The 13,642-nt window shown below is 34.2% G+C and overlaps 1 protein-coding gene across 4 annotated transcripts in view; it reads left to right on the plus strand.

The window, feature by feature from the left end:
* NETO1 (neuropilin and tolloid like 1) overlaps positions 1-13,642 on the plus strand; it is a 236,805-nt gene that overhangs the window by 144,060 nt on the left and 79,103 nt on the right. For 3 of the 4 annotated variants that reach the window (XM_043976768.1, XM_043976767.1, XM_043976766.1), the window contains exon 7: positions 9,040-9,268. In XM_043976768.1, coding sequence (XP_043832703.1) covers positions 9,040-9,268 — 229 coding nt within the window. Of the gene's footprint in view, positions 1-9,039; positions 9,269-13,642 lie in introns of those variants that run through there. The other variant, XM_043976770.1, reaches the window with a different exon arrangement.

The raw sequence follows: 13,642 nt of genomic DNA on the forward strand, positions 1-13,642 counted from the left end.
CATTCATTTGTTTTGACTAACAAAAGGAGGTCATTTTGTTTCACTTCTTACCTAGCCTTAATCACATGAATGGGTGTCATCTCAGGCAAACTGACTTTAGCTTAAAAAGGTCAATGTCTTCCATTGCATGAGAGCCATCTCCAGTCTTCCTAATATGTATCTTTCCACTGGACCCAGATGGCTCTGGAGGAGAGATTGAGCATGGTGACTTTGCAAAGCCCTCCTTCACTTAAATACAATTCACTGAAAGTTATGACATCACCTCCTGATGTCATGGTCCTCTTTGACAACAAAGGACAAACAACAATTACTACTACACACCCTCATATATATGCATACATACACACACATACACATGCATGCATATATACTTATAATTATGTTAATGTACATGTATACACAAACACACTTTCAGGAAGGACAAAAAAAAGGGACATGCCAACTTTTGTCTACATTTCTGGGAAGTATTCTTACTTCACATTCACCCTTAAGAATCTTCAGCTTCATCTTGAAATATGCTACTCTACATGCACACACACACACACACACACACACACACACACACACACACCCATGCAGAGTAGATGTAAGGTATTAAGAGAGAAGGCATTTATAGCTTCAAATATGTATATGTATATATATATACACACATACACATATATAACATACATATATGTATATATACACACAAAATGTAAACAACTGGATAGATACTATAGATATAGAGGCATATTCTATAATCTCTTTCCATCTGTCTGTCTATCTATCTATCTGTATTGTATCTACCTAGTTATATACATGCTGTCTCCCCCATTAATAAGTATACTACTTGAGCACAGGAACTATCTTTTTTTGCTTTTGTACCCCCAGTGCTTAGTAAAGTGCCTACCACATAATCAGTAAATACTGAACAAATGGTTGTTGTCTTGATTTTACTATATATAAATATATATTTATCATATTTAGAAAGTAAAGAATGATAGGATTAGCTGACTTACACAAATTTATACAATAGAGACAGCAGGGATAATTTATCCAATAATCCAGTAAACATTAAACACTTACTATGTACCAGGGACTGTGCTAAGCACTGGGGATAAAATTAATAAAAAAGACATTTCCTGTCCTTAAGAAGCTTATAATCTAATGGAGGGGTAGTAAACAACACTCAAAATGAGGCAGAAAAGGAGGGTGGTTGGATGGGAGTTATGGCATCTTTTTTTTTTTTTTTTTTTTTTTTGCTGGGCAATGGGGGTTAAGTGACTTGCCCAGGGTCACACAGCTAGTAAGTCAAGTGTCTGAGGCCGGATTTGAACTCAGGTACTCCTGAATCCAAGGCCGGTTCTTTATCCACTGCGCCACCTAGCCGCCCCTATGGCATCTTTTTGCATAGAGATGAAACAAGGGAGAGCTAAAGTTGTAAAGTGGAGTGAACTGAGAGTACACTTTCTGTCTTTTGTAAAGGAAGTTATTGGGAGGAGTTTGGTACACCATCCTCCAATCAGAGAGGAGAGGAGGCTTAAGTAGGTGCTATCAATCAAGGCTTGAGTTAGCAACTGAAGAGCTTCACCTGAGAGGGGCATCTTTGTTTCCTGAAGTTGAAACCAGGAAGAGCAACAGATGCAAAGTGCATTACAATTTTTTAAAGACTTAGTTTAATCATTATTTCAGAATAGTATTGGAGTCATGATGGAGGTGAGAGGCCACCTCCAATTATATAGGAAAATTCAATAGATTTTTTTAACTTATTTTTTCCTATTTAAAGAAGATCTCTGAGATGCAGGAAAAAGAGGAAAGTGCATACACATTACACCAGTCTCTGACTGCAAGTACCCCTGCTGATCTTCCAGTGGACACAAATGCCAAGGATTGCTTACTATGCCATTATTTTAACATTAGTAGGGCACTTTTGTAGACAAGTTAAATTCTTTCTGTGGCATTGAGTCTAACATTAATGAACAAATCCATCCATAAAATTCATGAAGTATCTTCTATGTGTACTTTCATTAAATACTGTAGATAGACATAAAAAAAATGAGATATTCCCTGGCCTCAAGATGCTGATATTCCATCAGAATATGCAGGAATAGGCTTTAAATTTCTCTCATATACCCCAGAGGGAAGAGGACATGATTCTTCCTAAACATTGAAGAATTAATGATTCTATATTAACACACCAATAGGGAAGAAGAGTGAAATGTCTAACAAAGTCTAACAAAGGCAGTGTGGTCTACTGAACAAAACTTGAGAATGAAAAGCAAATAACAAGTTTTGGTTCAGTCACTACCCAGCTATATGGGCTTGGCCATGTCATGTACCATCTTTGAATTAGTTTTCAGTATATGCAAAAAGAGGTTGATCTAGTTCCCTAAGGGATCTTTTATCTCAAAATTACATGACAGTTGAGGTTGATCATGCCTTGAATTATAACCATTGTAAAATAGCCATGCGTGGGGAAGATGTATGTGTAAGCAATTTTATTCTAAATGCCTGTCAGTGAAGGATTTTTTAACAGCACATTTTACTAGAGAACAGCAGGAGCCCTCCTCCCTGCTTATCATTATAACTAGCTTTTGCTGTCAAACACTTTTCAAGATAGAGTGTAAACCCACACCCCTTCCCTTAAACTAGTAAATAGACTGTCTTTTGTATAATCCCAGGGCAGCAAAATGGAAAGTACCTGTCTGTTATACTATTTGGCATTCCGTGACCCAAAGGTAAAATTACCTGCAGAGCTAGACAAATATGACTGTATTGTGACAGACGTTTTCTGTTAAATTAAAGGATACAGCATACAAAATGGCACCAAATAACTGTGAAACAAACCAGGAGCAGAGATCACCAGGATGGATTTTATATTTTTATGATTGCTTGTAAGAATATAATATTTTAAGGTATAGTGATTAATGTTGAAAAGACTTTAGTTTTACTTTCTTTTGGTTGTAGAGTAGGTCATAATTAATTTTAGAAAACTAAGCAGTCAGTGAACTGTGCTACTTAATAAATAAAGTAGTTCACTTTCAGTATTATTACTCTTGAGTAATTAAATATAACAACACATGATTGGTGACAAACTTTTCACATGTAAATACATGTGTATGCATGTTAAAACATACATGTGTATATACACATGCATATGTATACAGGCACATGATGTCTTTTTTGGATATTAAGATTGTACATGTTAAGGTCAGATTTCTGGGGAAGATCCCTTCTTCTTGAGAAGAAAAGAGAGGCAGCTAGCGGTACAGTGGATAGAGCACTGGCCTTGGATTCAGGAGGATCTGAGTTCAAATCCAGCCTCAGACACTTAACACTTACTAGCTGTGTGACTCTGGGCAAGACATTTAACCCCATTTGCCTCAACAAAAGAAAAAAAAAAGAAAAAAGAAAAAGAAAAGAGAAAAATTCAAATGATTTTCAAGAATATGAAAATGAAATAATTATTTTCATTTAGCAGATTTTGCTAGATTCAAACCTCTAATACAAGATTATTTCTCTAATGATAGATATTCATCAGTATTTTTTCTTCTATATATAAATCCTGATATAAAATTCGAATGAAAATTTTCAAATTAATTTAAAAGCTTCTCTGCTCTGATGCTTCAATATTTGAATGACTTCTCATTTCATTCATCTTGGTACTGTCTTCACCAGTGTAGGCTGCAAACTCTCCCTCTTAGTAGATGGTCTGTATAGTTAAATTTACTCCTAAAATATTTATTACTTACTGGTGTTTGACCTTGTGGTTATTAATGGCATGTTCAAAAACAGAGGCCTGAACTAGATCCTCAGGAGTCCTTGTAGCTCTAAAATTCTATGAGAATTTGTAGCAGAAAATACCTAACACACTTATTGGTCCTTGTATGATAGACATACACTTTATCACCACCATTTGCTAACAGTTTTCTAGCTTGGTAGAAGTTGCCAAAGCTTGTGCTCTGATGGTAGGATTTTCATGAAGACACAGGGTCACTTCCAAGTCATGATAAGACATCTGAAGAGGATTTTAGTGGAGGTAAATGAGGATTTTTTAACTCCTAACTGTTGTACTTCTACTTTATCCTGAATGAGATTTTTTTCTCTCCTTCTATAATTCTGCAGTCCTGTGATTCTACTGTATATTTTATGAGTTACTTAGAACAAATTTGAATCTCTATATATGTCAAAATTTCATTATAAACCGCTCTGCCATTTGACAATCTTGGCATAGTACAAGTCCTTATTGGTTCCTAAGTTTCTATGCCTTTTCAACATTGATATGATCATTCTGAATTTTACCCTTGGGAGGACAGTAGATTTGATATTTTTTCAAAATTATTGAAATGTCCCTGTTACTGATCCCTACTGGGGAATAATGCTAGGATGTGGCATGGCATGGCTGACTCAATAATAAATGGAAACAGGGATATTCTTTTTCATCAAGTCTTCAATAATAGTGTTTCACTTCTGACATCGTCTATAAGCACAGACTCAAATGATTAAATAAATGTTAGATAGGTTATAGAATATTTATTTTTTGTTGTTATTGAGTTGTTTCAGTCATGTCTGACTCTTCATGACCCTATTGGGGATTTTCTTGACAAATATATTGGAGTGGTTTGACATTTCCTTCTCCAGCTCATTTTACAGATGAGGGAACTGAGTTAAAGGGGGTTAGTGACCTGCTTGTGGTCACACAGCTAGTAAGTGTCTGAGGCTGAATTTTAACTCATGAAAATGAGTTTACCTGACTCCAAGTCCAGTGTTCTATACATAATGCTACCTAGCTGTCCCCGTATTTAATTTTAATTTACAATAAATTGGCTGAGACAATTCTTGAATAAATGTCCTAAATAATCATTGTTATTTATGTATCATCATACAGGGAGGAAAGAAAAACAAGAGAAGCTGGAAATATGTTCCTATTTTTAAATATAATGCTTGGTAAACGAATGTCTAGTTTTATTTGCTTTGTACATTTAAAAGAATGATTTTCTGCTCTCCACACTATAGTTTGATTATTAAGTCTGATATTGCTGGATATTGTTTAAATGTTTTGGTGCTCTTCATAATCAATCATGTTGTCAGTTTAAACATTTGGTGACTGATTAAAAAGAAGAACTCATCAAAAGTGATTCACTGTGGAGAGATTATAATCTGACTCTTTTACTGAAGTTATATATTATTCACAGTTTATCACCATAACTTTTTTTCAATATGGATGAATGAAACCTTTCTGTTATTCTCTAATTTAAGTAAAAAAAAAGTACCATATAGCAGGTATTTCCTGCTTTATTGTGATGCTCCATCCTTTAAGGCAACATGACTATTATTAAAATCATAATGTAACAATGGGTATAAATTATATATGCCACAGCCGTAAAGAAACTTTATCATTTCTATTAATAATGGCACTTGGCATCTGCAAGAATACAGCAGATTTCAGTAAAAAACTAAAAATCTCCTTGGGTGATGCATGATTTTTTTTTCAAATAACTAAAGATCAAGGTTCAAAATTATTTCACTGAGCCCAAGAAGAAGAAATTATAGGAAAAAGCAGAAAATGGCTATTCATTGTCCCTCTGAAATCATGTCCTTTTTTAAAAAAAATCAGAATGACTTTTAAATAAAGAATGCATGTATATGTCAGTAATTGAATTTAAAGGAATAAAAATAAATCATCTAAGATAGAAAATAGAGAAATGTCTATAGTAAAACTAAATGAATACCAGGATTATAACCTAAATATTCTCATCCCATCTATTTTAGAATTATATTTATAGAAAACGATCTTAGCCTTATAGAATTTGGGGGGAATTCATTTACTGCAGGGGAATACTTTTTCCTGATTTTTTTATAAATCCCTCTTACATTGTAATATTTATTGTGGTTGAGCTCCTTTGAGGTAATGGAAACCATATGTCATTTTTTTTCCTTGAGGTTGCAACATTTCTTAGCATGAGCAATGTAGAATTTATTAATCAACACTTCATTTAAATAAGATTGTACAGCAAATATTCTATTACTGACAATTTGCGTAAACACAGTAATACCTGGCTGGAGGAAATGTGAAGTAGTGGAGAGAGAACCAGTCTAGTGTAAGAAAGAGTAGGTTCAAGGCTTTTCTTTGACATATATGGGCTGTTTGACCCAAGGCACATAAATTAAACCCTCAGTGCCCCAGGTAACTCTCTAGGACTATAAATTACAGATCAGAATCACAGATCTGCAGGTTAAAGGGATATTGAAGTCTATCTAGTTCAACTCCCTCATTTTAAAGATGAAGAAATGGAAGCCCAGAGAAGTAAAGTCACTTATCCAAAGTTATTGCCTCAATTCTTCACTTAATCTTCTGTATGCAGACCTTGCTTTTGAATTGTATGCCTTTGAAAATCCTTAACGGAAAAGTACTGTGTATTTTGTATTGGTTTCAGATTCCATTGGTTTCTTTGTACTACATTGCAAAAATAAAACTGATTGGTTGTTTTGTGATATTCTGCGCATTAATGCATTCTTAGCAGACATGGTAGTGTAAATAATTGTTCATAAATAAAGCATCTTTTTGTAGTATTTAAAAATCGAAATATATCTTTGACCTGCCTTATATGCTGATTAGTCATTTTTCAGTTGTGTCTATTCGTGACCCCACTTGGAGTTTTCTTGGCTTGCTATTTCCTTCACCAACTCATTTTGCGGATTAGGAAACAGAAGCAAACAGTCTTAAGTAATTTGCTTAGTCACTCAGCTCATAAATACCTGAGGTTAGTTTTGAAATCAGGAAGATGAGTCTTCCTGACCCCAGGCCTGACACTCTATCCACTGTGCCATCTAGCTGCTCCTGCCTTGTGTCAAGAAGATTTAATACTTCTATATCAAAATTTATAGATTTTTAAATGTGGTTAAAGGAATGGAAGGTTTTATTGTTTGTTCTGATTTGTTTTAAGCAACCTATTCAAACTTGTTTCCTTTTTAGACATCAGGATAACATGTAGGAAATAATACCAATAAAATTTGTGGGGGTTTTAACATTTCATGGTATCATAGTATCTTTTTTTTTTTTTTTTTAGTGAGGCAATTGGGGTTAAGTGACTTGCCCAGGGTCACACAGCTAGTAAGTGTTAAGTGTCTGTGGCCGGATTTGAACTCAGGTACTCCTGACTCCAGGGCAGGTGCTCTATCCACTGCGCCACCTAGCTGCCCCTAGTATCATAGTATCTTGAAGAGATTTAGACTGTCTGGATTTTACTTCATATGGATAGGAAATATGAACTGGACATCAACAGCTATATGGATAATCTGATGAATGCTAACAGGAGATTATTTAGCCCACGTGGATCACTAGCAGATTATAAATGAGAAATAATAAGCCACTTGAGAGATTAAAATAAAGTAACTGAAATTCAAATTGGTCTGGAAATGATTAAGTAACAATTCTCAGGGCAAATTTCAGAACTCTGCATTTATGGAACTTAATTTATATTCCACTTCCAGGAATTTGGAAATTGAGTATTAACCTAAACTTGGATTTTTTTTCTAATATCATTTTGAAAGAGTTTTGACAATTGGTGCTATAATAAAACAAAATTCAGTTGTGACTAATCTTTCTATATGACACTTTTAATTACCTAAGAAGGAAAAATGTGTATTTGACCAAATTGTCTTTCACTTATATTTCTTCTTCCCTTAATAAGAATGGAGTGGTTTATTGGTCATATCATCATAGTTTGTTATAAGAAACACACAACCTCTGAATTTTATTATAATTTCCATAAGTTCTTATCCAACATGCAAGATAATTAAGTTTAATCATACTGTACTTTTTATTCCAAGTATTTGGTTTTAAACATTATTACAAATAATCTCTTACAAAGTTTAATGCAAACCTATTACCATTTATATGATGGCATTAAAGACTGCTGAGAATAATTCATGTTTGGGGATAGAATTTACAACAAATACCAGACTTTTAGCATTCTATTTTCATTGTATATTCAGAAAATATAACATGCTTATAAGATGGATCAGCATGCGTTCTGAGAAAAAAAATGTTCATTATGTCAGATTTACATCTTATGGAATTCTATGAGAAATCAGTGTAATAAGATAGATTCCTATGGAATTATATCATAGATAAGAATCTGATCTGCTTTGGCAATTCAATATATAATCCTTATTGAATGACAATATCAGTCAGTATTAGACTAAGGGAAGAGATTGCCTGATATGTGGTAGATTGATTCTTTAAGTTAAAAAAAGAAAAGATGGGTGAATACATTTAAGAAATGCCCATATGCCTCATGGCAAAATTGTTGAGAACTATGCCAACCTTTACCTTTATTGAAATTGATTGGTTGTGCTTCTGACACAGTGCTTCAGGCAGAATGACAATGTTTGCAAGTCTCTTAATTGTAACAATAGGTTAGTAAACTTTGACTGATTGGATTAATCTGAAGTTACAAACTGAATGTTCCTTTACCTAGTCTCCTGCAGCTTATGTATCCATATCATTTTTTAAAGAGTATACTTAGGATGTAAGAATTGGAATGAATCTTAGAAATCATTTAGTACAAATTAAAGATTATTTATCACAACTCCTGTATTTTTTTAAAATAAATTCCTTATCTGGTTTGCTGTTTGATTCCTTAGTATGTCAGTAACTTCTGTGGGCCTATTTTCCTCTCCTTTTGGCGTTAAATGAGGCTAAGGGAAATTTAACAAAGGTGATATAACAATAAATAAAAAGTATTAATCGTGAAGTATGCTTCAAAAATCAAGTGGCACATACATTTACAATATTAATAACACTATCAGTGAAATAGTTTCAGAATAAGTAAGTGACAAGCCTTAGAAGATAACGTGATTTATGTATTCTACTAGGGAAATATGTCAGGAGGCTGCTTTGGAACAAATTCTGGACCCCGTAAGTTTTTAGTTCCTCACACCATTACAAAACCTGATTAAAAGCAAGAAACTGTGTCTAAAAAATAAATGGAGAGAAGATTCTATTTATTGAAACATGATAATTTGATTTATGGGAATTATTTCACTTTTTTTCAGATTTATTTACGATTCTTGGACTATGAGATGCAAAATTCAAACGAATGTAAAAGGAATTTTGTGGCTGTCTATGATGGGAGCAGCTCCGTAGAGGATTTGAAAGCTAAGTTTTGTAGTACCGTGGCTAATGATGTGATGCTGCGCACAGGTCTTGGGGTAATTCGCATGTGGGCAGATGAGGGCAGTCGAAACAGCCGATTCCAGATGCTCTTCACATCTTTTCAAGAACGTAAGATTCTTTGAACTTGATTATCTGTCCTTCAACTATGCCATTTAATGCAAGCCTCATAAGCTGTTAATGGTGTTTTCTTCATGCAGTTTGAGCATGGCAGGGTATTCAGTAATAAGTTGTTAGAATCACGGAATTCTTTTACTCTCTTTATTTGTGTTATTTTGGCAGATGGCAGTCAAATATTACATTTCAATTGTTTATATTATGCAGGGAGTCATGTTCTTCTTAAGATAGCTCATGTCTTTCATTGTGGAAATGAAGACTTGTTTGACTTTTAAATTAACTCTTTTGTAGAAGTGATACAGTGGCTTCTGATGAATTTTAAGTTAATTTTTAAAAAGCTGGTTGAAATGTTACTTGCACTATTTTCTTTAGTAAATTTCCATTTAGTCATGTTCATTAGGGCTATTACTTAATTAGGACAGAGACATTACTTTAAAAAAACAGCAAGTGAACAAAATATCAAACGACATATTAAACTTCAAAATCAATGGGATCCACATTTGTGCCCTGAGAGTAAATAGGAAGGGAAGAATTTTGGCAATTTTCTTTGGGACATTCTTTAGAACCACTGGTTGTTAAATCATAGTATTCTAGCCAGTGATCAGCAAAAGAGGGAAGCTTGACATATAACCACAAGGTCAAGGTCAGACTTTGGATTATCAAAATAGATAATCTTAGGGGCAGCTAGGTGGCAGTGGATAAAGCACTGGCCCTGGATTCAGGAGGAGCTGAATTGGAATCAGACCTCAGACACTTGACACTTACTAGCTGTGTGACCCTGGGCAAGTCACTTAACCCTCATTGCCCTGTCCTCCCCCCAAAAAAGATAATCTTGAATTAAAAAGAGTAAGAGACTTTGAAAAATAATAAAACAACAAAAAATCCCATGGATGTCTTAGCTTATCATTAAAATGGAGTTTCATGTTTGTTTTTAATAATAAAATTATGTGACTGAAACCTACTATTATTAATCTATGAATAATATTTTATCAAACATTTAAAATATAATCATGGTACTCATGCTACTTAGAATGTGAAAGTCATTTTAATAATAACAATAATAAATCATAGCTAACATTTATATAGTGCTTTGTGGTTTGCAAGACACTTTATAAATATTCTCTTATTTTATTTTCACACCAACCTTGGGAGGTAGGTGCTATTATTATCACCATTTTAAAATGTAGTAACTGAGGCAGAGTTTAAAGTGACTTGCCCGAGGTCACCCAGCTAGTAAGTTTCTGAGGACAGATTTAACTTGAATCTTCCTGACTATAGGGTCAGTGCTATACCATTAGGTATGCAGCAGCTTCCAACTTTGCAGTATCTGAAGATCTGGTATGTACCTCCTAAACTTCCATCTAAATCATTGACAAAAATGTTAAACATAGGATATCTTGGTTTCTAAAGATCATTTGAGTAAGGACCTTATGATTCTTCTTGACACTTCACAAGTTTTGTTATCTCATCAGTTTGGGGATGTATTCCAACCATGAATTCTTCATCAGCTCCAACACTTGGTCATCTGTTCAACTGTCTTCATGGGTATCTATATAGCCAAAATAATAAATCTCATGTATTCTCATGATAATGAGTTTCTCCATAGTTAGCTAGACTATTTCTTAAAACAAAACAAAACAAAAACAAAAAATAAACCAGAAAAACAAAAACATTCCTACAAGCTGTTACTGGGTCCATTTCTTTTTCTTTCTTTTTTTTTTTTTGTGAGGCAATTGGGGTTAAGTGACTTGGCCAGGGTCACACAGCTAGTAAGTGTTAAGTGTCTGAGGCCGGCCTTGAACTCATGTCCTCCTGAGTCCAGGGCCGGTGCTCTATCCACCACATCACCTAGCTGCCCCTGGTCCATTTCTTAAAAAAATACGAAAATATGATCTTCCACAGCTTATGTTCCACTGATATAACCCACCAAAACCCCAAGGTTACCATGATTACACATAACAGTAGGACTTTGCTTAAGTAATTATCAATGGAAGATCATTGTGAATATGATTAAGAAATGTATGTAGCACAATAGGTAAGTTTTAGCTGCTTCAATAACAGGAAGGAAGGAAGGAGGAAGGAAGGAAGGAGGAAGGAAGGAAGGAGCCAGCATTTGTTAAGTGTTTATCTTGAGCCAAGCACTGTGCAAAATTCTAGGGATAGAAATAAGTACAAAAACAAGGACAGCTCCTGTCCTCAAGGAGCTTACTTTGTAATAGGAGAAGACCAAAAATATAAAGAGGTGTCTAGGACACTCGATTTTGGGTGTTAAAGTTATTGGGTTGGTGAATGGAATCATAGCAGAGTAGATTAAAACAACCTTTTGCATAAATGTGGTGATATTGAGTTGAATATGATGAGGAATCAGCAAGTATGTACCTGCAGCAAGGCTGTAGGACAGAGAATAAAGTAAAATATAGCTAGAACCTGTTTAGCTATAGTGGACCATGTGAGATACTCAACACTCAGGACAGTAGGTTTTAGGGCAAGGTTTCTAAACATGAAAGGATTAAAATCTCCAGGTCATGATGTCCAGTCCTGCCACTTAGCACCCTCAGTTGTCATGGACCTCTTTAGCAGTCAAGTGAGGCTTATGGATACTTTCTTGGATTAATATTTTATAATGCACAAAGTAACATGAACAGGATTGATGGGCCCCATGTAAAGAATCCAAAGTTTACAGGTCAGAAAATAGGATGGTAAAGGGTTTCAGGGTTATACTTCTTGAAGATCAACTGAAGAAACCAGCAATTTTAGCTGTAGAATATATGATACCTCTCTTCAAGTACTTAAAGGGTAGTCTTGTAGAAGAAAGAATAACTTTATTCTATTTGTCCCCATAATATGTAATGATGAGCAAAGGTTAGAAATTTTAGACAGGCATATCACAGCTCAATGTAAAGAAATATATTCTATTTATAAAATGAAAATAAAAGTGGCCTTGACAGGCCGTGAATTTTTTGTCACTGGAATCGTAAAAGTAGCATCTAAATTCTTATGAGATGTGGAAGATCTTATCCCTAATGATCCACTTCATCTCTAATGCTCCTTCTACCACTTATTCCATAATTTTATGACTCATGAGTCTTTTTAATACAAATAAAATGGAGATTACATCAGATTGTACTACATTAGGTATTTCTATTAATGTGGATCCCAAGATATAAAAGGGTAATGCATTGGATGAAAAACTTTCTGAACCCTACCATGTAATGTGTGTGGATATATATATATATATATATATATATATATATATATATGTATATGTATATGTATATGTATATGTATATATGTATGTATGTATGTATTTAAATTGTCAGGAGAAAATATTCTGTTTTTACCATATAAGAGGTCAGTGATTTCTTCTGGAAAAAAAATAAAACATTGCAAAAGGAAACCAATCCTCTTTGTTCATGAATCGCTGATGAACTGTCACTCTTTTCTGAGTGATGAATATCATCTGAGTGCATTCTACCAATGCATCTCAACTCATAAATTTACTTATCAACTGTGAGCTAAAAGCCTAAACACATATTTTGTTGTTTCTGTCAAAAATCCCCTCTGTGTCATGTTATCTATACATTTTTACAGAGATGAATTTTCTACAATCATAAGAAATGTGCTGACTGCTACTACATACCTAACATCAAAGTCACTCTAAGATGAAACACTTTGGCTGCAGAGTGTTAAGTCTTTAATCAACACTTGGAAATAATCAGATCATCCAGACAGGGATTGAATTTGCAAATCCTTCAGATATGCATCATTCTGAAAGCCAGAAAAGAGAAGGAAAAATAAAAAGGGGACCATTCTGAAATGGGTAGCATGAATTCTTTATCAGGAACTTAGATGTAGAAACCAGAGACTTCTCTTCATTCAGTTGGCACAGGGAGCATTTCAATTTTCTGGATGGTGCCATCTTTCTGAACATTAGCAATTTAGTAAGTATTGTACATTACTAAATTTCCTTTCAGACAGGCAAGTAAATAAGAATATTAGGTTTTTGGATAGCAAGGAAGATTACATCATTATAAATGAGTGATCAGCTTGTGTCTGACACAAATATTAGAAAAGTATCTTTGGGGGCAGCTAGGTGGTACAGTGGATAAAGCATCGGCCCTGGATTCAGGAGTACCTGAGTTCAAATTCAGCCTCAGACACTTGATACTTACTAGCTTTGTGACCCTGGGCAAGACACTTAACACCCATTGCCCCACAAAAAAAAGAAAGAAAGAAAAAGTATCTTTGACATTTTAGCAAGTCCTAAATATTCACCAAGTGCTCTCCCCAGCTAAATGTCAAATTAGGCTGAGAAGGAGTTGTTTATTATTATTGTTATTGTTATTATATTATTATTAGTAGTAGTAG

This window comes from Dromiciops gliroides, chromosome 1, assembly GCF_019393635.1.
Source record: "Dromiciops gliroides isolate mDroGli1 chromosome 1, mDroGli1.pri, whole genome shotgun sequence".
Classification (NCBI taxonomy): Eukaryota; Metazoa; Chordata; class Mammalia; order Microbiotheria; family Microbiotheriidae; genus Dromiciops; species Dromiciops gliroides.